Genomic DNA, 25,624 nt, shown 5'->3' on the forward strand with positions numbered 1-25,624 from the left:
CATCCTGCTTAAAAAACCCTTCAGAGCATCCCCAGCATTCTTCAGACAGGATTCAAACTCTTCCGAAGGCCCACAGGCTTAAGCACAATCTGGCCCCTGCTCTCCCCTCTCCAGGTAGAGGGACAGGAGGCACTGGAGGGCTGGGAAGTGAGTCTTTCTGTTTCACTCATTTGAAAAACATGCTGTGCACCCACTTGTGTGAAGGCCTGTTCTAGGCATCTGAGACAGAGCAATGGATTAAACAGAAATCTCTGCCATCACAAAGCTTCTCACACAGTAAGAAAAGTACATTATGGAATACGTAGGAAGCCTGCTGAGCCTCAGTGATCGGAGACTGGGTGGTGATGAGGGTAAGCAGAGGTAGGCAGGTCTAAGCAAGGGGCTTGCTCAGTGGCTGAAGCTTCCCAGCAGAGCAGAACCAACACTGGGCCAAAGCCTCAGAGCTGTGGACGGCACAAGGGGGCGCAGGGGAGCTCCTCTGCCTCTCAGCGTTTAAGGGCAACAGATGGAGGTCAATCCCCAGCTCCCAGGAGGGCCATGACCCCTGCTAACAGGAGATGAAGCCCATCCGACCATCCTTCAATGACAGTGTCATTTTTGTCACTGCCTCCCTTACTGCACTGAGCCCCATGAAGACAAGGAATACGCGCCCACCCAGCCCAGTGTCTGGCTCAGGCGTAGGAGGTGATGGACCGACTGTAAGGCTCATCAGCACCCGTCTCCTTCTCTCTCCTTCTTGGCTGCACAGCTATGGCACGTTTCCTGACCTCCTTGCAGTGAGAAACTGAGTAAGCCCCGCCACTGCAAGGCAGGAAGCCACGACAGAGCCACTTCAGGTTGGCCCTAAACACCATGCGCCCCTCATGCCCTCTCTTGCTCAATGGCCGGCAATACAGAGGACACAGTAGGGGACGGAGGCCTGGAAGACAGCAGAGTCACAAATGGGAGGAGCTCAGAATGGTGACTGCGCCCTCCAATACACATACTTAATGGTAATTTAAGTGGGAAAAGCCACTTAAAATTTTGGAGTGGACTGTTAGAACATTTACACATACACATTAGCCATTAGCTAATAACGGCTCTTGTTAAATGTTTATCAAAATGAGAATGTCCTGAGCAGAAGTAATTTCACCAGAGTCCCTCTCACCTTGGCTGACAGGGCAAGGCATGTGGGCAACCTCTTTCCCAAACGATGGATGGCTCAGCCCACCCATGAGGAGTCCCGCCCAGATCAGATTCTCTTTACAGTGCCCACCTTTCCATCATGTACTCCAGGTTAGTCAGCCTTGCTTCCCATGTGGAAACAACGTGGATGGCATAGGAGCTGAGGGAGCGGTGGATAAAGCCCCGAGAATGCAGGTACCTCAGGGCATCAGCGATCTGGAGCAGCAGGTTCACTATCACCTCCATGTGCAGCACGGGGAACTGGGACTTCTGCAGGCAAGACAGACGGCCAGGAACAGGACGGGCCCAGCCCCACGCTATACAACGCTGTGCTGGTTCCCATGTCCTCTAATTGACCCTCTCAGCTACCTAGTGTCCCCATTTTACAGAAGGGGAACCTAGAGCTCACGGAGGGTAAGTGACTGGCCCAAGGCCCCAATGACCCAGGCCCTCCTGGTCCCAAGCTCGGGCTCCTTTCCCTCAGCTGAACTACCTCACACCACAAAGAACAGGGAGTAAGTTCCCAAAGCCTGGTTGTGCGTCCAGGATGGGCCCACGGCCACCACGGACAATGAACCTGCCCTGCAACCCCATCTAAGGCTATGCAGTTAGGAGGATGTGGAAGATTACAGGGCCAATCTAGCTCCTTTCCCAGTCAGATGACCAAGAAAGTTCATCCTAAGAGGACAGAAATTCACTCACAGGAACATACTCAGCCGCTTAAAGTCATAATGTTTCCCCAGAGAAATGGCATTTTAAGGTAATGCCCTCATCAAAGGTGAGGGGAAGGGCAGAGAGAGAAGGAAAAAGAGAACACTCCTAGGAGGTCCTCACGGAGGAGGTATGGCTAGTCATTCTGGGGGAGGGCCCTTCCAGAGGGTCTCTTCTCACTCCCACCATGAGCCTTAAACAAAGTCATGGAGAAAGAAAAAAAATGCTTTAGGACCTCTCCAAAGCCACACCTCAGCCCAAGGCATATGTCCCAGCGAGTCTGTGGGGCCTGGAGGATGTCCCCACGAGGAAACTGAAAAGTGAGAGAGGTCTGATAAAGGCCTGTAAGTAAACAAACTTCTCTCCAAGAACAGCCTGTAAAAGCACAGGTGGAAATGTAGGAAAATAAAGCCAGCTGTCTGATTAGCGAGGTAGATGTGTTTTCTGGGTCTGCTGAGCTCTTCAATGTCTAACAAAGCAGGACAGACAATAATAAAATCACACTCGTTCCAATCAGGTGCTTATCAGCCTTATAAAGTTCACAAGTGAAGAGTTCAGAGACTTATCTTCCATTTGCCAAAGTGTGAACTCTGTGGCTGGGGCAGGGGAAGAGGGGAGGACAGGGCAGCAAAAGCAAATCTGTGGAACCACCATTTACCCGTTCATGGAGGACACCAAACAGTGTGCCAACAGCAACACGCTCATACACCAGGTGGGTCTTCTCCAGCTCCTGAGACAGGCACACAGCCATCAGCTGCAGCAGGTGGGGGTGCCGCAGCTTGCTACAGAAGAAAAGGTGGTCGGTACAGCCCAGGCAAGGAGGACATGATGAAAAAATGGGCACTTTCCTTTCTCCTAGGCCCCTTGAACACATTCTAAACAAATACCATTTGCACGTGTTTTTCTAAGAAGACCGGATGGGTGGTTGGTGTTGAGGGGCAGGGGTACCTGTGGGTGAATCTATGGCTTCTCACTGATCAGACCCTGAGGGCTTAGAGTCATCAGTGCCAATGTCACTAAGAGCTACTGATCAAGACACTTTACACTGACCATCTCCATCCCAACAACCACCTGTAAGAAAGATATCAACTACTCGTTTTGGAAATGAGGAAACCAAGGACAGGGAGGTGTCAGACACTTCCCTAGACCACACACCCCCGCGGTCTCATGTTCAAGTTCACACTGTGTCTTAAGTCCTTCCAGCCTCCTGGGGCCCCTTTAGACTGACTTCCCCCAAAGGAAGGGTCTGGCCCCTGATACACCTCCTGCAGGAGCTGAGTGGCCTCCTCAGGAACCTGGGTCCACTCCAAGGCCTCAGCAGCCCCGCTGTGAAATCATGAAGCTCCTGCCTCAGCATGAGCTGACCGACTATCCCTGGAGCCACAGGAAACCTAAGGTACTGAGACATGGGCATGCCCTCAGTGGCAGAGACACGGCTCCACAGACCTGTGAGTCTCATGCACGGCCATGCTATGTGAATGGGTTATGGGAAGTCAATCAGCTGACTGCACTGAGCTCCTTGCCACCATCATCCCCACCCCTCAATCTATTAATTAACTCCTTTTTCTCTCTTGCAGTAGCCCTTGGAAATCCATGGATTTCAACAGTCAGGAAATCCTGAGGCTGAGAGAACCTGATCTCCACACCCCAGAAGACAGCACAGCCTGAACCAGGACTGCAACATGCCCAGGTCCTTGAGCTTCCTTCTCACCTGCTGTGCTCCTGCTCAGCAATTAGTAAGTCGGCGAGCCGCAGCCTGCTGCAGTGCGAGTGGGTGGGGAGGTTCAGCCCCTTCACTGTGACCCTGTTCCCATTCCACACCAGGCTATAAGGGCAGGAGAGTTCAAGCAGATGGGGGTGAGCAGCTACTTCTGAGATACGGACCTCTCCCAGCCAGAGGCACAGAAGTGGTGTTTACACAGCATCGAGTGTTACACAGCCACATGGGACACTTTGAGTCCTCCCTCCCCCTCACCCCAGGTCCTAATGCATCCTGGGCAACTTAGCATAGGTGGAAGGAAGTCACTGAAGGATTTCACTGAAGCATTTCAGGGAGGGAGTGGCTCTGTTGGGTTTGTATTTTAGAGGGACAACTGTATCAGCAGTGTGGGGAACAGCAGGAAGGGGTGGTCTGGAGAATGGAGGGCCAGTTAAGAGGCCAGTGACTTGGGCTGGTGACTTGCAGTGGGACAGGGAGAGGGGACCTGACAACGGATCTGTGGCACAGGCAGGAAAGCAAGGAACCTGTCTTTTGCAAATGGAGGGACCCTGAGTGTCTGGCAGAGGCCTTTTTGGAAAGATGTTTCTTCTAAGCAGGGAAGAAGCATCCAGGTTCAAGGAGGCCAAGCGACCTTGGCCAGGACAACTGCTGTGACCCCACAGGGGCCAGGTCTCTGGGGACTGAGAACACTGTAGGGACATCTGTCATAGCCATATGCAGTCACTGCTGCCTCTGCTGTGGCTGGCTGCTGAGAACTGCCCGGATGCCTGCTCCACTCCTACAGGGCCCTCAGTACCCTTTGCTCTACAGGGATCACAGGCAATCACCACTAAGCTGCCTCTATCCACTGTCAGGAGTCATCTTGTCAAGAAGTCGTCCTCAGAGAAGGACCATTGGCATATGTGGAAACATTCTGGTTGTCACAATCACAGTTGTGGTGGGTGGGAGTGGGGGCACTGGGGGGCTGCCACTGGCATCTAATGAGGAGAGACCAGGGACGCTCCTAAACATCCTACAGGGTACACGACGGCTCCCCCCAACTCCCACTAGGATATCCAGCCAAAAATGTCAAAGTTGTCCAGGTGGAGAAATCTTCATTTAGACATACATTCTTCAGTGTTTCCTTGTGTTTAGGTAGAAACCCTCCACATGTAAGGAAGTCACGTGAAGCCCATTCGTTCCATGGCACTAAATCAGACCTCCCACTGGCCAGCCTCTGCTTACTTGGTCATGACCGTGTAAGGGCCACTGAAGAAAGAGAAGGTAGGTTCATCATCAGCTTGAATCACTTCCTTCTCTCCAATTACTGGAAGACATCCTAGATAAGCCAGCTGTGTACCCCCTGTGAGATAAAACTGAAAGCAAAGCAGAGCTTCAAATTGTGGGCAGAAAAGAGGCAAAGTAAAATATCTCCTCAATCTTATCGGCCAGCTACAAATAATGACAGCTGCTGTTTACTAACCTGCTGGATACCGCTATACAGTGGACATTATTCGTTATATTATCTTTAACCTTCCTAGAAACCTGCAAGGTTGTAATATTCTTACCCTTTTACTAGTCAGGAAACCAGGGCTCACAGAAGGAGGTCAGATGCTTGCCTGAAGCACTGGGCTGGGTTGCTTCTGTGCAGCCAAAACCCATATTCCCTTTGCCCCGGCCCCCACCGGCCTGCCTCTGCACAACCAAGAGACACAGGGGTGGGGGCTGAGCTGCTGGCAAACATCACGCAGCCACTCAGCAAGGTTTCCCAACAGTTTTCTGTAATGGATGGAATCAAGAACCCCAAAGGGGCTATTTTCTCTCAGAACATTTCTCAGTTTAAAAATCTCAATTCCTTCATGGCATTCCAACAATGCTCATCAACTTGTGGAGGGCAAGGTCAGCCACAAGTAGGACCCACGTGGTCAGCGCAGCTGTCCACTTCTCTTCAGAGGGAACATGTCTGGGGCCCTTGATGGGAATTAAACGATCATTCTCTAAACTCCCCAAATATAGCCCAAGGTTGTACAGGGGAACTCTCCAGGATTTTCACCATTTTAATAAGGAGAGGAACACTAAAAAAAAAGGAGTAAAGTAGTAAAGAAAAAAAATTAATACTTTGGAGAAGATAGGGAAGGAAGAATTGGACAAAGTCATGGGAGATGGGGCCAGAGCCGTGGGCAGGTGATACTTCAATTAGTCCGGCAAATGCTGGCTGTCAGGGGCAACCTCTTACCTTCCCAAAGCCAAAGCTGTAGATATTTTGGGTAGAAATGACTCCAGCTTTAAGCAGTCGGTTAGGAGAGCCATTAGGGTTTCTAAAAGTATTTAAAAGAAGAAAAAAAGGTAAGAATTAACCACCCATACCCAGAAGAACAATGCTGAACCAAGCTGTCAGAATGTGTAGTAGTTTTGTCTTTACTACTTGATTTTTCATCATGGAATGAGAGATGACACAATAGCCAGCCTCTGAGAGGGACCCTGTGATCCCCACCTCCATGAGTGGTATTCATGCCCTTGTGAAGCCCCTAACAGGTCAGAGAGGGCTGATCTGTTAACCCAACAGGACACTGCAGAAATGACAGCATGTTTGATTTCCAAGGCTAGGGCTTCTGCCTAGATCCCTCTTGGATCACATGGTCTGGAGGAAGCCAGCTGCCATGCTGTGAGGATATTCCAGCAGCCCTATGGAAAAGCCCAGCAGCCAGCACCAATCTGCCAGCCTTGTGAGTATGCCACCTTGCAACTGGATCTTCCAGGCCCAGTCAAGCCTTCAGATAACTGCAACCCCAACATCTTGACTGCAACTTCATGAAAAATTGAGCCAGAATCACCCAGCAAAGCCAGTTCCTGAGTCCTGATCCACTGAAATTGTTTGACACAAATATTTATTGTTGCTTAAAGCTGCTAAGTTTGGTGGGAGTGTGGACTCAGATGATCAAAGTCGGAAAGACACATAAAACAGATCTTGTGTAACTTCTAAATTTTATAGATGGGAAAAATGGAGTCCAGAGAGAGGAAATCTACTGGCTGTGGGTCACAGGGCTGCAGCAGGGACCGGGCCCTGATATTGACCTTCCAGTCACTGTGTTTCCCACATACACACTCAAACCACCACTTGCACACCAGAGCCCCCATTAACTGGAGGTGATTTGAAAGGAGGGGCTTATATTTCTTTGGCTCCCAGGCCTGACATGGTGCCATGCATGCAGCAGCTGCTCAGTTAATGCTGGCTGACTGAGTGGTTTTGGCTCAAACTGAAGGAAAAAGACATTTTGCTATGGTGGAGCCACTTTCCCTTCCTTGGCAAATGGCAAAGGAGCTGAGGGTGACATGTATACTCAGCCCCACCCCACATCTGGTCTGTGAGGCCCCACGTACCTACTCTTCATGAACAGATCTGAATGCTTTACTTCTGCTTTCGGAAGTACTTTTAGGCTCTCCTGCCTCTGCAACCCATTATGGCCAGGTGTTCCTTCCCCACTTTAAGTCACTGTGGTATTTAAGTGAAGACTCCACAGTCTGGACTGAGGGAAACTAGGACACCCCAATTTACATCTGGTACTCTGGCATCATTAGTGATAGCATCCCTTTCTCTCTCCAAACCACCCAGTATGGAGGATAAGCTATCTGGTCGCCATAATCCAGTGGACAGGCTCCTTTCTTACACTATATCCTCCATCTCCTCCAGAAACACAGCCTATATGCTTAGGCCTCCAAGATCCGGGAGACAGGGGACCATTTCCTGCCCAGGGGAGCAGATTTGGAGCTGACAGTGGGGGTGGGACTCCCCAGCAGCAGGGGAACAGAAGGGTATCACTGACAGGTCCCCCTTCCCACCTGGGGGCCTCTTTGGTGGTGTGGTGGCTCTTTGGTGGGTAGGGGTTCTGCTTAAACAAAGGAGCTGGCTGTTCTGTAACAGGAACATGGAAGACACTTGAAAGTCAGACCAACCTACATTTCTCAGGCCCCACATACCCACTCTTCATGAACAGATGTAACTAAACTCAGCTGGGTGGAGGGAGAAAAAACTGACTCCGGTTATCTACAACCACAGAACCATCTGTTCTTCTCAATTAGGTGCTTTTGTTTTCTTTCCCCAAACTGAGCTCTGTGTAAACACACCTGTGAGGAATCTTACCTGACATGGCACCACTCACAGGTCTGAGGACAATTCTTATTTCAAGGATTCATATGGTTTCCTTACATTACAAAGGGAGTGGGGGGATGCACTTCCATCCTATTTTCTATTAAGCATTGTATGGTCCAACCACCTAACAAGAATAATGTTTCATCTCATTAGAAAAGAGATGGTATGTCTAGACTAGTCATTGAAATCTTTAAGTTTATCAACACTTAAACTTGGGTTTCCCTCTCAGGCTGGCCCACATATCCCCAGGCCTCGTACTCAGCCCTACCACACATCAGGCAGTGAAGGGCTGCCGATGAGCAAGACAGACACAGGCCCTGCCCTCTTGGCGTTCACAGTCTAGTCAGAAAAACAAAGTATATAAATAAAATAACTACAAACTGCAACAAGTCTCCCAACTTTATACAAGGGGAGGAGCAGCAGCAGGTGAGGAGGTGAGAGAGGTGGGAGGAGCTGGACCAAGCAGGCCTCCAAGGCCAGGTGAAGTACTTGGGAGGTGATCCTGACAGCCATGGAGAATGCCCTAAAGGGTTTTTAGCAGAGGGGCACAAGCTAATTTCCATTTTTAAAAGGTCAAAGGTCATTCTGGATGCTGAGTAAAGAACCAAGACACGCAAGAGTGGCAGCCTGGAGAGCAGTTCAGAGTAACAAGTACTTGAAGGGAGGAATCATGAACTCCTCCTGCTCTGGTGGCATCCAGGTCATCCAATGAAAACCAGGATTCGACATGCACGGAAGGACAGCCCTGTGAGAGCACGACAAGTCTAGCAACCCTGATTATGGAAAGATGTCATCAGAGAAAATAAAAATAGGAAGGATCATCCACATACACACCCTAAGTCAAAAAAGTCCCCAAATTTAAAAGAACTGTCCCTGAGCTTGGGCCCACCTCCTGTAGCTATGATGGGGCTGGTGGAGTGCCCACCCTGCTAGCAACAAGTCTCTTACACAGCTTAAAATAGCCAGAGGAACAGTAAATTAAGCATTTGTGGTTTTTGCAACCTTAGTAATAAAGAAACACTCTTTCCATGGTTCAGGAGATGACAAGAGCCAGCTAGCTGCTCCCTGGGCTCCTCATACCTGAAAAGTTCCTTCTCTGCTGACCCTGGGATGGTTCCCCCTGGAGCCTAGAACTCATTTCCCTCCGATGTTCCTAGGGCAGGGCGGAGACAGCTGAAGGCTCCTCTGTGGCCACATCCTCTCCTTCATACCTACCAATTTAGGTGGGCCAGCTGCTGGAGGGGAAGGACATGGAGGAGGACCAAGGTGGCCCACATTCCGATGAGGAAGGCTGGGGTGATGCAGAACATCCCACTCTGCTCAAGGCAGCACTCACCCCTGCACAAGGCCCCCAAACCGGGGCAGGCTGCAGATGAGCTGCCGAGGGGAGTCAATCTTCTTCAGGAGGTCACAGGAGAAACCCTGGATGATGGCCTGCATGTGGGAGGTGCAGCGCTGCATGAACTCCACCATCTGCAACACACCAGAGATGCTCAGTGCTGGCGCAGCTAGGGGCTACCTGGCCTTCACTGGCATTGGAAGGGTCTGAGGACTCGAAGCCACAGGGAGGGAAATCTCTGGAAAGAGAAGGGCCCAAGTGATTTTGTAAAGGTATGAAATGTTATGAGGGAGATGTTTTGACAATAATTTTCTCCAACTCCCTCCTTCAACAGATAAGGAAACTAGGGCTGAAGAAGTGAAATCACTTGTCCAAGGCCCAACAGCTAATGAACAGGAGAACCAGAGGGAGGAAAGAGAGGACTCTGCCCACCTCCCCCTTCCTTCCAGGTGCCCAGGACTGTGCATGTCGTTGGGCTTCACATTTGTTATGCTTTTTAGTCCTCATTAGAATACATCACACTTGGTAGTCAGTGTGTGACCTCAGCAAGTTAATGTCAGTGGGCTTCGGTTTCCCCATCTGTAAAAATGGGGGATAATAACAGTCCCTTCCTGAGAAGGTTGCCATGAAGATTAAATTAGTTAACATTTAACAATTTAATTCAGAACATCTGACGTGCATGCATTAAGTGCTAATTAAGGGTTGGGCAAAATTGTAAATGTTCTTCCTCCCCATTGAATGAATGACCAGAAAGTTTCACTAGAATTGCCTGAGGTTTTACCACTGGTTAACTTGCTGCAACCCAGTGCTGCATGTCCACTCCCAATGGCAAAATGGCAAGGCCACGGCAAGCCCTGTGCCATCCCTGGAGCTGGCCACTGGCCCCGGGGTTCCTGAGTTCCAGCTTAGCACCCTACATGCAGGGCCATAGCCGCGGGGGGTGGGGGGTGGGGGTCCTTACCGCAGTGCTGCGCTCTTTCCCTCCTGACAGAGCCCAGATCTGTGGGTTTTGACCCTTCTCGTCGTGGAGTCGAAGGTCACCCCCTGCATCCAGCAGTTTGCTGAGGATCCACTGATTGCCTGAAAAGGCTGCTGCATGGACAGGGGTGCTCCCATCAAAGCAGCGGCTGGAAGGGGTGGTGGAATGAGTGCCCACAGCATGGGGAGGGCGAGCCAGTGGGTGACACACACTCCCTTTCCAGAAAGTGACCTTCAGTGATGAGGATTCTAATACCACCATTTGTGGGGCCCCTGGTCTTCAAGGTGGTATCATTTCCCAATTTATAGATGATGAATCAAAAGGGCAAATCTGAGACTCATACCCAGACAGAGGTCTGGTTCCAAATCGGGTGTTCTTTCCCTCACTGCCCCCTTGATACTGGCTGCCCTGACACAATTTACCCGTGTCTTAGTGTCTCCGAGTCAGGCTGCTGAAGATGGGTCATGTGAGAATGTCTTGCTCTCCCAAACCCTATGGCTGAGGCCCACAAAACCTTGGCATCAGCAATTTGGTCAAGAATCTACAACTCAGAAGAATTTAACCAAAGCTCATAAACAATCTGAGATGTGAAATGATGGCTTTGTTGCGTCCAGGATACAGTGAGGTACGATATGTAACCATGGTTTCCTAACCCGGTTGTAAATCAGGATCACCTGGAGAGCTTGTCCTCTTTAATTGAAAAAGAAACACAAGTGGCAGAAGAAGGGGAAAGAGAAGAAATAAAATGAAGAAGGAAAAGAGAAGACTCCCAACTTCAGAGTCTTCTTGCCCAGAGGCATGTACTCTTGTAAGTTTTTGTATCCTTCCAGAAATGCTCTGTGCATACACAAGTAGCAATAAGAATACGCTATATAAACTGTTCTGCATCTAAATTTTTTCACTTCACAGTGTATCTGGGAGAAATTTCCACGTGATAAACATATAAGCCACCTCAGTTAATCACGTCATAGAATTCCAATGTAAGTATCATAATTCACTTAATGAGCCACTGGTATACTCGCCAAAAATATAGATTCTCAGACTATACACCAGACTGAATCAGAATCTGCAAGCACGGGGCCCAGGAATATATACTTTTTACAAGTGCCTCAGGTGCTGCCAAAGAGGCTGGCCTGCACCAGGGCATCTGGAAATCACTGGAATATCTCACTATGAGCCCTCTGCTAATGCTGGCTCAGATAAACAGTCCAGCACATTGCACTGTGGGAACCATAACATCCTCCTGGAGATTTAATCTGAAGGCCTACAAGACTGATCGATCTGGCTATCTAGAGGTATGTTTTATTTGGTCCACAGTGTTTAAAAAAAAAAAAAAGGAATTTAAATAATGCACAATATTTAACATTTGAGAGATTTCACATCAAAAATTGAGATTTCCAGCCTCTTGGAAATTTGGAAGATCCAGCCTCCCTGGCTCCCCTTCCTTCCCAGAAGCAGCAGATGCCTGACCCTCCTTAGATAGAGCTTGACCTACTCACCCCACTTGGTCCCACAGGCATCTGACTTTGTGACATCAGTAGGCCCAGATTATAACAGCATTTCCACTGAGTACTCAGGAATACAACCTCCTCCCAGAAACTTCCCCTTCACCTTGATCAGAAGATATTTTTAGTCATGTGGAAATGGTCCTACCACAACTATCACAAAGTAAGAAGCCGTGGGGTTTGCCTTTCTTCCCTTGACAATGTCCTTCCCACCTCCCCCTGGCATCATAGGGAATTGTAAAAAGGGAATGTCAAATTCTAGGTTCTTCAAGGGCTGGGTTCCTGGTCTCAGCTTTATTATTAACATAATGCACCATTATGGGCCAGCTACTTCAACTCTCTAGGCCTCAGTTGCCTAACTTAGAATATTAAAGGTTTGAATGATTTGATCTTTAAAGAACCCAGCTCTAAGCCTCCAGAAAACAGATGAAACTGCAGATAACTGGAAACTGTTGCATTTCTGCTGAGAAACTCCAGGGGGTCCCAATACGGCCTCCCTACAAAGCTATTAACTTGCAAACATCAGGTGAGCTAGCCCTTTCTTTCCAAACTTTAAAATTAAAACATTAACACTGCAGAGACACAAGAGTGTATGGGAGTCCAGAAAAATTCAGGAAGGAAACACATCAAAATGTTCACTGTGTTATTTATATTTGGATTATAAAATTCACATACTGATTGTCTTTTTTCCTCTACACTTTTGCAAGCTTCCAAGTTTTCTCCCACCCACTTACAGCAAGTGGGAGAAATCTTGTAACAAAAAACAATCTTGCAATCTTATAACAAAAAAATACCAAATCTATGGATATCAATATTTCTTTAAGTACATTAAGCAAGGTCTCCTTTATGTAAGATGGGAAAGCTATTTATGACTGTTCACAATCTAGAGTTTCCTGTAAAAATTAGCTGGAATCATGTAAGTGCTCATAACTTTTTCTGGTTCTGGTTCTGTGAAATTTGAGCTGTAAAAATATTTGCTGTCCCCTCCCTGTCAAGGACTGAGCAAGCAGGTGGCTGGGAAGGCCTTGGGAATAGCAAAAGTGTTATCCATGGGATGTTCATGGGTAGCTGATTCACTACAGTGTGTTGCTGCTGTTCCATATCAAAATTTGGATGGAGGAACTATTGGATTCAGCAGATTCTTTTAAACCACAAGAGCCAGGCAAAAGTCTTCCTAACAAAATGAAGCCAAGGATATTCATTAGTGAAAAGAACTTGGTTGCAGAGTATGTTAAATTGCATAAGCAAATCATACAAATTATAACTTGGAGTGGAAATATGCAGACTGTGCTGTTAATGACTAATTACTTAATGACTAGCAAGTTCCATTTACTTCAGAGGGCCTAGTAAAACTGCTGAGAAAACTTTTTGTTAGCAATTAAAAGTATGTTTCAACATACGTACACAACTGTATTTCCTTAATATAGTGAAGGTTCCTTTAATATTTCATCAAATTATTTTCCGAATGCCCCAATTCATCTTCAGAGCGTATTATTTATTTTCGAGATACAGATGTTATTTACTTACTGATTTGGATCTGATCCATAATCCACCAGAACATCAACTAACTTTCTAAGGCCTAATAGTGCCGCAACGAAAAGCGCAGTCTGGCCCAGGGAGTTAGCAGCATCGACATAAATTCCTGCAAAGCAAGTACCGGGATCAATGCAAATATCAGGGTATTACCTATGATAAAACTAGGGAAACTCATAAGAAAAAGTTACAATTCCTTTATACAGTACTTTCAAATATTACTATTGTACTTAACAAAAAAAGGAAAAAGAAAGCCTTCCTTAGCCACACAAACACAAAGGATACAGATCAACTAGGAGGCAACTAGCATCTATTCAACAAAGGCATATGAAGGAAACTGTATTAAGAAAAAATGGACTGAAATAGTTCTCAACCTTCCGAAGGCATAATATAAGGTTAGGGGGGTTAATAATACTTTGCGATGGTGAGGAACAAGACTCACTCTGCCTCTATGATCACTCACAGACTTGACAATGAAAAAAACGAAAGAACCTACCTCAAACGTTTCAAGAAAAGTGAACAAAGGAAACTCAAGATACAAACAACAAGCACCAAAACAAAACTGGGAATCAAGAAAAAACTTCCCTGTATCTTCCAAGTAATGAGAGTCCACAACACAGACCTAAAACAATTGTAAAAACCCACAATTTAAAACCCAAGACACACCGGAAAGAGCCAAACGGCTCAAATCTAGCTCTTCTTCAAAACACCAAAGACACGAAACCACTCAGACTGCAATCCCTCCCTCTCACTCTCCTGAAGGAAGAGGAGAACGATCATCAACGGCGATGGGGCTGCTGCAAGGACAACGCCCACTGCCTACTTCACGCTCAGGAGAAACCACTGTACCTCCTCCTCGTGGTTTCGGGTGCTCTACACGTTCAGAGAAAGTTCTCTAGTAACAAACTATAGAAATGATCCCTGAAAGTATAGTCTTATCGAAAAGCGCTCTGCTTTTCCAAACTGGGCGAAACCCATTCATATTGTACTGACGGTGAGTATTTCTCAAGGCACTATTTTTCCTGTATGTACGCTGACATGTTTTCTAAAGACTCTTTATGTTAAAAAAAAAAAAAAGCGCGACAAATCGGTTTGAACCCTCTCGTTTTTCCAAAGTAAGTTCAAGCCTTCACTTAATTAACATACAGTTGCTGAACAGCCAATCACAGGCCACTTATTTCGAACCCCATCCCGTTTCCCGCGATAGATCCGCTGCGCCAGGTGTAGGTAGAACGCTGACTACCACAAAGCGCGCCACAGCGCCAGGACACGCCCCAGTTTAGACCGGTGGAGGCAGCGTGGAGGCTTTCAGCAAGAAAAACGGAAAAGAAAAAAGTGGGTGGTGAAATGTTGACCGAAAGCCAAAGACAGTGACATCTGAAATGCGCTTCCTATTGTTAAACTTTATACCGTGATCAAAATACCGGATAGATAAATGTTCTTTTGTATTTTCCAAATCAAGTAATTTTTACTTACCTAAGTAAATGGATTTAAACAAGGAGGACAATACGTCATTCCCGTACTTAAAGCCTCAACAGTTTCTCAGCTCCTGGGCTGAACACAAAACCTCTACGAACTTATAAGGCCCTGCATGGTCTAGCCCACACCTACATCTCCAGCCTTATTTTGTACAAAATTTCCCCCCACTGCAGCTATACTGAACTTAAAGGTCCTCATACTTGTCATGTTCCCTTTTGCCACAAGGCCTTTTCCTCCCACCCTTCCCCAACTTAATTTCAATTCATCATTAAGACATCCGTCCAAGTATCAGTATCTCAGAGCATCATTCTGTGAACACCGGCGGGGGGTGGGGGAGGATATTTTCCCAGACTGGGCAAAATACCTTTGAAACCAAAATCAGTGAAAAGGAGAAATAAAGTGGGAGAAACCTGTTCATTGCTTACAAGCATTTGTCCACTTCTGCTTGCCCATGCCTCTTGCTACCCAGCTACAAAAAAGGGACCCCAATCAACCTCTCCTATGCAGATATGCCCTCGCTCCCCTCATGGTTACCTACTGATATGGACACGGACTACTTCTCTTCACCCCTTGGAAACACCTACTGATATGGAGATGCACTAAGGCCAGGCGAGGGATTCTGGAAATATTGCAATTTTACCCACACCTTCCCTGACCTCCTTACCAGAGTCAAACTTCTTTTCTGTGTGATTATCTGATTAATGCCTGCCCCCTGCACTAGACTATATTTCACAAGGGCCGAGACTTAAATGGCTTTGTGTATCCACAGTATCCCAAGCACCTAGTACTGAATGAATGAATCCAAGCAAAGGTGTCCATCGCACAAAACTGGTCATTACCGTTGGTCATTTTAAACCCCACAACTTCCATAAACACCCCTTCGGTGACTTCCTGGTATTAGAAAACGTTTCATTAATTCATTCAACAAATATTTATTTCAGGCCAGTATTGTACCCATGCTGTGGCTGATATCAAAGTGACTAAAGTAAGTCTCCCAAGAAGTGCCTAAAGGTAGCTTTGATCAAAGACTGACCAAAAGGGTCAAGAGACCGGGGTTCAAGTGTTGAAGTCCTAATGAACACCCTTTCTTAGCCAGAGGCCTCCATTTGGGTCACTCACCTAACCCCTGGGCCTCTTGGGAGGCAAAACCTGATATTAATAGTGATGTGTGCCAGGCACCCATCTAAGTCAATCCTCACAACAGTTCAACAGGATAACTACTGTTATTATTGTTTTATGGATGGAGAAACTGAGTTATAGAGAGGTTAAGCAATTTGCCAGGGGTCACAAAGTAATCTGGCTCTAAAGTCCAAAGTCCATGCACTATACCATACTCTCCCTTCATCCTAATTTCTCAGCCTTGCTGCTCAGAATTGCAGAAGGCTTTTATTACTCGCAATGCTGTTCACTGCATTAAACACAGAGGGGAGACAAAGTATTAATTTCTAAGAGAAAGGAACTTAGATAACTTTGAGGGAAAGTAGGAAGACAGAAGGGCGACAAGGGAATACAACAAATAACCTATGTACAGGAAGGATGGGTATCTCACCCAACTCTGCAATATTCAGTAAAACAACACAACATGGTACCTGGGTTAAAAGAGTGGAAAAGAAGGTAAACTTCCTATGAAGCTTGAAAAAAAATGAGAAAACATTCAGTGCTGGAGAAGAGATAGAAAACAGACATTCTTAAATGCAGCTGGGAATGTGAACTGTTATAAAGCTTTTGGAAAGCAATATGGCAATATCTATTACAAGTTTGACTCTGAAATCCCACTGGAAATATAAGAAAACCTGTTACATAAAGATACATTACAAAATATTTTATCAAAGCATTGTTTCTGGTGATACAAACAAGAAAAAAATTTTAATGTCTGATAGGAGTACAGCTGAATAAGTTATGGTACATACATAATTATGAACCAAATATATGTCAAAATATTAAGCAGTTATTAAAATGAATGATTTAGATCTCTTTATCAGTTGGCCTAGAGATGGACAGGAAGCACTGTTAAATGGGAAAAGCAAATTGCAGAATGTGTACACTATGATACACTTTGAAGGCAGATTAGCAACTTTCAAAAATATGTATCTTTGACTCCACTGGTTGAAATAACCTCATGGCTTTTTTTTTTTTTTTTAAGCATCACCCAAGGAAGCATGTTCTAGATGTTTCCTGAGGACTTTGCAGTGAGTTTTTAAGCCATGAGCTCAGGTGGAAAAGTGAGGCTAGGAGAAAGTTAATCCAAATTTTAAGAACAGGGACTGGGCTAGTGACAGACAAGTGAAAATGCAAAGAGAAAACAGTGGCTTTACTCACTGACATGAGAACTGAATTCGCTGAATATACACAGTTTCCCAGGTTTTAGGGAAGTTTTCAAGGGCATTAACACTTTCAATAGGAAATGAAGTGTGTTTTTACCTAAAATGAACTAGATGTAATATGAGTCAGTAGAATCAGATTTTGCTGATTTTTCTAACCCAATGTGCAATGACAGGCATTGATGTATTAAGAGACCCAGTGTAAAGATAAAGTATAATTTAAAGGTAAGGTCCAAAAATCAAAGAAAATATTCCTTTCCTAATATTCAGATTATGAAAGGGAAAAAAAGTCAGCACACCAGACAAAAGAGGATGATTTATAACTACAGTTAACTAAAGCAACATAACTGAAAGGAATAAGCACTAAGGGGAAAAAAGAAACACCTTGAAAATAATTTGTAAAACATGCCGACTATGTCTTCAAACTACTTTAAGTCACTTTTGTACATAATTCCTAAGTTATCTATACCTTTACTCTACACCCCATTGATCAGAACAAGATACGTGAAAAACAAGCATTCCCACACCACAGAAAACCTAACTAACAACAACATTACGTATAAAGGAAAAAAACTAACAAGTTTCACCAGGTCCTGAATACCTTTTCTACTATCATACCAGAGAAGCAAAAAAACCACTCAGATGGTATACTGGCAAGTGGTGGTAACAGAAACACCAGCAGCGAGCTTCATGCTCAGGAGACAAGGCTCCTCTTGGTTTCAAGTGCTGCATGCTGTTGAAGAAATTTTTCTAATGACTGACTAGATGTGATTCTTGACAGTATAGTCTTAACCACAGGTTCTGCACTTCTTACTGAGGGTCAAATAGGGTCTCTATTTCGGGTTATACTGGAAAATCAAAGAGGCTTTGCAATACAGTCTTCCAAATGCTATCACGAAAAAGGGATTTATAAAGTTTTAAACGGAAAGTTTTAAAAACTTCAAAGTTTTAAAAAACTTTTTAAAAAAATTTTGGTATCATTAATAGACAATTACATGAGGAACATTGTTTACTAGGCTACCCCCTTCACCAACTCCCCACCACAAACCCCGTTTCAGTCACTGTCCATCAGTGAACTAAGACGCTGTAGAATCACTACTTGTCTTCTCTGTGTTGCACAGCCCTCCCCATGCCTCTCCCCACATTATACATACTAATCGTAATCCCCTTTTCTTTTCCCCCCTCCTTATCCTTCACTTCCCACCATCCTGCCCAGTCCCTTTCCCTTTGGTAACTGTTAGCCCATTCTCAGGTTCTCTGATTCTGCTGCTGTTTTGTTCTTTCAGTTTTTGCTTTGTTCTTATACTCCACATATCACTGAAATCATTTGGTACTTGTTTTTCTCCGCCTGGCTTATTTCACCGAGCATAATACCCTCTAGCTCCATCCATGCTGTTGCAAATGGTAGGATTTCTTTTCTTCTTATGGCTGAATAATATTCCATTGTGTATATGTACCACATCTTCTCTATCCATTCATCTACTGACGGACACTAAGGTTGCTTCCAATTCTTGGCTATTGTAAATAGTGCTGCAATAAACATAGGGGTGCATCTGTCTTTTTCAAACTTAGCTGCTGTATTCTTAGGGTAAATTCCTAGAAGTGGAATTCCTGGGTCAAAATGGTATTTCTATTTTGAGCTTTTTGAGGAACCATATTGCTTTCCACAATGGTTGAACTAGTTTACATTCCCACCACCAGTGTAGGAGGGTTCCCTCTTCTCCACAACCTCGCCAACATTTGTTGTTGTTTGTCTTTTGGATGGTGGTGATCCTTACTGGTGTGAGGTGATATCTCATTGTGGTTATAATTTGCATTTCTCTGATGACAAGCGATGTGGAGTATCTTTTCAAATGTCTATTGGCCATCTGAATTTCTTCTTTGGGGAACTGTCTGTTTAGCTCCTCTGCCCATTTTTTAATTGGATTATTTGCTTTCTGTTTGATGACATGCATGAGCTCTATATATATTTTGGATGTCAACCCTTTATCGGATCTGTCATTTATGAATATATTATCCCATACTGCAGGATCCCTTTTTGTTCTATTGATGGTGTCCTTTGCTGTACAAAAGCTTTTCAGCTTGATATAGTCCCACTTGTTCATTTTTGCTTTTGTTTCCCTTGCCCGGGGAGATATGCTCATGAAGAAGTTGCTCATGTTTATGTCCAAGAGATTTCTGCCTATGTTTTTTTCTAAGAGTTTTATGGTTTTATGACTTACATTCAGGTCTTTGATACATTTCGAATTTACTTTTGTGTATGGGGTTAGACAGTGATCCAGTTTCATTCTCTTAACATGTATCTGTCCAGTTTGCTAGCACCCAATGTTGAAGAGGCTGTCATTTCCCCATTGTATGTCCATGGCTCCTTTATCATATATTAATTGACCATATGTGTTTGGGTTAATGTCTGGAGTCTCTGTACTGTTCCACTGGTCTGTGCCTCTGTTCTTGTGCCAGTACCAAATTGCCTTGGTTACTGTGGCTTTGTAGTAGAGCTTGAACTTGGGGAGCGAGATCCCCCCCACTTTATTCGTCCTTCTCAGGATTGCTTTGGCTATTCGGGGTCCTAGGTGGTTCCATATGAATTTTAGAACTATTTGTTCCAGTTCGTTGAAGAATGCAATGCTGTTGGTAATTTGATAGGGATTGCACTGAATCTGATTGCTTTGGGCAGCATGGACATTTTGACTATATTAATTCTTCCTAGCCAAGAGCATGGGATGAATTTCCATTTGTTAGTGTCTTCTTTAATTTCTCTTAAGAATGTCTTGTAGTTTTCAGGGTATAGGTCTTTCACTTCCTTGGTTAGGTTTATTCCTAGGTTTTTTATTCTTTATGATGCCATTGTGAATGGAATTGTTTTCCTGATTTCTCTTTCTGTCAGTTCATTGTTGGTGTATAGGAAAGCCACAGATTTCTGTGTATTAATTTTGTATCCTGCAACTTTGCTGAATTCAGATATTAGTTCCAGTAGTTTTGGAGTGGAATCTTTAAGGATTTTTATGTACAATATCATGTCATCTGCAAATAGTGACAGTTAAACAACTTCTTTACCGATCTGGATTCCTTGTATTTCTTTGTTTTGTCTAATTGCCATGGCTAGGACCTCCAGTACTATGTTGAATAACAGTGGGGAGAGTGGACATCCCTGCCTTGTTCCCGATCTCAGAGGAAAAGCTTTCAGCTTCTCGCATTTCATATATGGCCTTTATTATGTCGAGGTACTTGGCCTCTATACCCATTTTGTTGAGTTTTTATCATGAATGGACGTTGAATTTTGTCAAATGCTTTTTCAGCATCTATGGAGATAACCGTGCGGTTTTTGTCCTTCTTTTTATTTATGTGGTCGATGATGTTGATGGATTTTCAAATGTTGTAACATCCTTACATCCCTGGGATGAATCCCACTTGGTCATGGTGTATGATCCTTTTGATGTATTTTTGAATTCAGTTTGCTAATATTTTGTTGAGTATTTTTGCATCTACGTTCATGAGGGATACTGGTCTGTAATTTTCTTTTTTGGTGGGGTCTTTGCCTGGTTTTGGTATTAGGGTGATGTTGGCTTCACAGAATGAGTTTGGATGTATTCTCTCCTCTTCTATTTTTTGGAAAACTTTAAGGAGAATGGGTACTATGTCTTCTGTATATGTCTGATAAAATTCCAAGGTAAATCCATCTGGCCCCGGGGGTTTTGCTCTTGGGTAGTTTTTTGATAACCGCTTCAATTTTGTTGCTGGTAATGGGTCTGCTTAGATTTTCTGTTTCTTCCTTGGTCAGTTTTGGAAGGTTGTATTTTTCTAGGAAGTTGTCCATTTCTTCTAGGTTTTCCAGCTTGTTTGCATATAGGTTTTCATAGTATTCTCTAATAATTCTTTGTATTTCTGTGGGGTCCGTCATGATTTTTCCTTTCTCGATTCTGATTCTGTTGATGTGTGTTAATTCTCTTTTTCTCTTAATCAGTCTGGCTAGAGGTTTATCTATTTTGTTTATTTTCTCAAAGAACCAGCTTTTGGTTTCATTGATTTTTTCTATTGTTTTATTCTTCTCAATTTTATTTATTTCTTCTCTGATCTTTATTATGTCCCTGCTTCTGCTGACTTTAGGCCTCATTTGTTTTTCTTTTTCCAATTCACATAAGTGTGATGTTAGACTATTCATTTGGGATTGTTTTTCCTTCTTTAAATATGCCTGGATTGCTATATACTTTCCTCTTAAGACTGCTTTTGCTGCGTCCCACAGAAGTTGGGGCTTTGTGTTGTTATTGTCATTTGTTTCCATATATTGCTGGATCTCTATTTTAATTTGGTCATTTATCCACTGATTATTTAGAAGCATGTTCTTAAGCCTCCATGTGTTTGTGAGCCTTTTTGCTCTCTTTGTACAATTTATTTCTAGTTTTATACCTCTGGGGTCTGAAAAGTTGGTTGGTAGAATTTCAATCTTTTTGAATTTACTGAGGCTCTTTTTGTGGCCTAGTATGTGGTCTATTCTGGAGAATGTTCCATGTGCACTTGAGAAGAATGTGTATCCTGTTGCTTTTGGGTGTAGAGTTCTATAGATGTCTATTAGGTCCAGCCATTCTAGTGTGTTGTTCAGTGCCTCTTTGTCCTTACTTATTTTCTGTCTGGTGGATCTATCCTTTGGAGTGAGTGGTGTGTTGAAGTCTCCTGGAATGAATGCATTGCATTCTATTTCCTCCTTTAATTCTGTTAGTACTTGTTTCCAGTATGTTGGTGCTCCTGTATGGGGTGCATATATATTTATAATGGTTATATCCTCTTGTTGGACTGAGCCCTTTATCATTATGTAATGTCCTCCTTTATCTCTTGTTCCTTTCTTTGTTTTGAAGTCTATTTTGTCTGATACTAGCACTGCGACTCCTGCTTTATTCTCCCTGTTGTTTGCATGGAGTATCTTTTCCCATCCCTTGACTTTTAGTCTGTGCGTGTCTTTGGGTTTGGGGTGAGTCTCTTGTAAGCAGCATATAGATGGGTCTTGCTTTTTTATCCATTCTATCACTCTGTGTCTTTTGATTGGTGCATTCAGTCCATTTACATTTAGGGTGATTATTGAAAGATATGTACTTATTGCCATTTGCAGGCTTTAGATTCGTGGTTACCAAAGGTTCAAGGTTAGCTTCTTTACTATCTTACTGTCTAACTTAACTCGCTTATTGAGCTATTATAACACAGTCTGGTGATTCTTTACTTCTCTCCCTTCTTATTCCTCCTTCTCCATTCCTTATATGTTAGGTGTTTTTTCTGTGTTTATTCTGTGTTCTTATATGTTTATTCTGTGTTCTTTTGTGTTTCCTTTGACTGCTTTTGTGGGTAGTTGATTTCATTTTTTTGCCTTTAGTTAGTATTTGGTTGGGGTGCTTTCTTTGCTGTGATTTTATTTTCTCTGGTGACATCTACTTAGCCTTAGGAGTGCTTCCATCTAGAGCAGTCCTTCTAAAATACCCTGTAGAGGTGGTTTGTGTGAGGCAAATTCCCTCAACTTTTGCTTGTCTGGGAATTGTTTAATCCCTCCTCCATATTTAAATGATAATCATGCTGGGTACAGTATCCTTGGTTCAAGGTCCTTCTGTTTCATTGCATTAAATAAATCATGCCATTCTCTTCTGTCCTGTAAGGTTTCTGCTGATAGGTCTGATGATAGCCTGATGGGGTTTCCTTTGTAGGTGACCTTTTTTCTCTCTCTGGCTGCCTTTAATATTCTGTCCTTGTCCTTGATCTTTGCCATTTTAATTATTATGTGTCTTGGTGTTGTCCTCCTTGGGTCCCTTCTGTTGGGAGTTCTGTGGGCTTCCGTGGTCTGATGAACTATTTCCTCCCCAAGTTTGGGGAAGTTTTCAGCAATTATTTCTTCAAATACACTTTCTACCCCTTTTTCTCTCTTCTTCTTCTTCTGGTACACCTATAATACGGATATTGTTCCGTTTGGATAGGTCACACAGTTCTCTTAATATTCTTTCATTCCTGGAGATCCTTTTATCTCTCTCTGCGTCAGCTTCTCTGTGTTCCTGTTCTCTGATTTCTACTCCATTAATGGCCTCTTGCATCTCGTCCATTCTGCTTTTAAGTCCTTCCAGAGATTGTTTTATTTCTGTATTCTCCCTCCCAAGTTTATCCGTTAGCTCTTGCATATTTCTCTGCAGCTCCATCAGCATGGTTATGACCGTTATTTTGAATTATTTCTCAGGAAGATTGGTTAAGTCTATCTCCCCAGGCTCCTTCTCAGGGGTTGTCCCTGTGATTTTGGTCTGGATCAAATTCTTCTGCCTTTTCATGGTGATAGAGGTATAGTCGCGCGCAGTTGGCATGTGTGTCAGCTGGGAGAACAAAGTCCATTCCTGCTTGCCGGTTGCCTTCTTCTCCCCCTTCGTGAGGCGCTGGGTTCTCACAGGTTGTAGATGTAACCTGGCTGTTGTACTGTTTCATCTGGTCTCTCTTTTAGGAATAGTTGTATTTGTTGTATTTTCAAAAAAATATATATGGTTTTGGGAGGAGATTTCCGCTGCCTACTCACACCACCACCTTGCCAAGCCTTTAAAAAACTTTTTTAACAGCCATGCCTAATTAACATAATACTGAATGACAACCAGTCACACCCTTTATCTTTCTCCACACTTCCGGTAAAACAACCTCTTCCCAGAAAATCAAGGGCAATGGAGACCTTCGCCTTTGTCAGTGAGACCCAAGCTGATGCGAGTGATAAGTAATTCAGCAATTGCACCCACCCGTTGTCCTATGTTTGACTTTCAAACTCTGGTGTAAGTTAGACTTTGTGCAGGGTGGGGAAATGGGTGTCTGAGAACCAGCACTGGGAAACAAAACTTTTTGGTTTTTGTACCATGTTGTACAGCCTGTTCACGCTTTTTGAATTTTTAAAATTAAGCTAGTTGTTTGGTGGAGTTTTAACATCCCTTCTTCCCTCAGCAAGTAACATCAGTGCCAACTATAACAATAGTAGCTACTATTTATCGAGGGCTTGCCAGGTACCAGGCATCATTCTAAGCGCTTTACATATGAGAAAAATACAATTGTTAATAATCCCAGTTCTATGGATGGAGAACCTTTAAGGCACAGAAAGATTAGGTAATTTGCCAGTGAGGTAACTAGGCAGGCAGACAGCTGTTAAATAGTAGAGCTGTAGGTCACTATTCTAGTACTGGGCATACAGAGGTAGAGAGGGGAGTAAAGGTCTCTACTCTCAGACAGAGCTTATATTCTAGTGATGGGGAGAGATGATGACAAAAAATATCCAATAGGATGTCACTTAATGAGGTATGTAAGGATTTTAAGTGTTGAAACAGAAAGAGACGTGGCTACTTTAGATGTGGGTGATGAGATAGGGCCTCATGTTGGAGGTTATATTTAAACAGAGAAAACAACTAATGCAAAGTCCCAAAGCAAGGAACAATGTGACTTGTTTCAGTACCTCAAAGACAGCTAGAGAGCATAGGGTATGAGGTACAGGCAGGGCCAAACAGCTGATGGTTTTCTAGGGAAAGGTGAGGCCAGGGAAGTCTGGATTTTAAGTGTGAAGGGAAGCCACTGGGAGGTCTGAAGCTGTGGAGACCAGTTCTGAGGCCACTGAAAGATGTCTGTGGGAGAGATCATGGGGGCTTGCATTTGGACGTAGTAAGGAAGGACACACTTAGGCTGTTCTGGAAGTCAACAGAATGGGACTCACTGATAGATCTGCTCTGGGTGGGGAGGTAGGGGGGTGGCAGGGGTCAGGGAAAGAGGTTTCAAAAGTGACATGTTGGTTTTGTGCCTGGAATAACTACCTTGGTAGATGGTCCTCATACAGGGAACACTGGGGAAAAGACGGATTTCTCCTCTAAGGGAGGGAGGGGCTTTTTCAGAAGAGAGGAAAGGAGTGTTCAGCTACTCCACTTGCTTTACCTGATTTAACCCTTACAAAAACCTGTGTGTTGATCCTATTAGTATCACTGGAGATGGCTCTTTGGTCTTGTGGAGAGAAATAATTCAAGAATGGGTGCATAAAGCCATTGAGCATTCAGAGTTTATTGGAAAATGAGAAATTTAGAAAAAGGCAAGAGTACACACCTGAGATTTGGGGCAGGGGCAGACCCAGAGGGGGTCACGCTGAGGGAAAAATAAGGAGCCTTTTTTATCCAGAGATGAAAACTGACTGAGATTAGGTCCCAAAGGGAACAGGTATGGTTTTCTCAGAGTTGGGGCATGCTCCATCCTCACTTTGGGAGGAGGGATTTTTTTACTGTATTTGGTCCCCATCCGAACTGTCATGGCGCTGAGAGGTATGACTTTTACTATACTAATGATGGAGCCATGTGATTTTTACTATGTTAATGGATTTTGGGGTGAAGTTTGGGTCAATTTCTCCAGCTATACTAATGATGGAGCCATGTGATTTTTACTATGTTAATGGATTTTGGGGTGAAGTTTGGGTCAATTTCTCCAGCATGTTGGAACCAGCAAGATTTGGCCATTCTATTGCCCATACCCTCACTCCACATCCCAAGGGAACAGCTTGCACAGAATGTGGAGCATGTAAGCAAGCATCTGATCCAAGTCCCCCCTCCCTCATCCTGCTTAAGTCTAGCTATCAACCTACTCTAACATGGCTACTACATCTACCTACTTTACAGAAGAATAGAATGGAGGTTAAGGAACTTCCCAAGTACCCTCAACTAGTAAATAACAGACCAAAGAGCGAACTCTCAAGCATATACTGCTTCCCTCACAGC

General features: G+C 44.3%; 1 protein-coding gene, 1 non-coding gene and 1 pseudogene across 2 annotated transcripts in view; 1 reads left to right on the forward strand and 2 right to left on the reverse strand.

Annotated features, from left to right (window-relative positions):
* LOC140849100 (DNA ligase 3-like) overlaps nucleotides 1-25,624 on the forward strand; it is an 854,661-nt pseudogene that overhangs the window by 536,486 nt on the left and 292,551 nt on the right.
* The window catches only part of LOC118969968 (inactive serine/threonine-protein kinase TEX14-like), a 107,753-nt gene that overhangs the window by 38,596 nt on the left and 43,533 nt on the right, over nucleotides 1-25,624 (reverse strand). Inside the window, exons 5-12 of the mRNA XM_073235348.1 lie at nucleotides 13,075-13,189; nucleotides 10,025-10,190; nucleotides 9,061-9,197; nucleotides 5,811-5,892; nucleotides 4,820-4,950; nucleotides 3,587-3,700; nucleotides 2,534-2,657; nucleotides 1,256-1,434 (exon numbers count right to left, since the gene is read on the reverse strand). Coding sequence (XP_073091449.1) covers nucleotides 1,256-1,434; nucleotides 2,534-2,657; nucleotides 3,587-3,700; nucleotides 4,820-4,950; nucleotides 5,811-5,892; nucleotides 9,061-9,197; nucleotides 10,025-10,190; nucleotides 13,075-13,189 — 1,048 coding nt within the window. The remainder of the gene's footprint in view (nucleotides 1-1,255; nucleotides 1,435-2,533; nucleotides 2,658-3,586; nucleotides 3,701-4,819; nucleotides 4,951-5,810; nucleotides 5,893-9,060; nucleotides 9,198-10,024; nucleotides 10,191-13,074; nucleotides 13,190-25,624) is intronic.
* On the reverse strand, nucleotides 13,803-14,017 carry LOC140849323 (small nucleolar RNA U3). Its single transcript, XR_012131067.1, has one exon. It is a non-coding gene; the product is annotated as a small nucleolar RNA U3 (small nucleolar RNA).

Source organism: Manis javanica, chromosome 4 (genome assembly GCF_040802235.1).
Source record: "Manis javanica isolate MJ-LG chromosome 4, MJ_LKY, whole genome shotgun sequence".
Taxonomy (NCBI): Eukaryota; Metazoa; Chordata; class Mammalia; order Pholidota; family Manidae; genus Manis; species Manis javanica.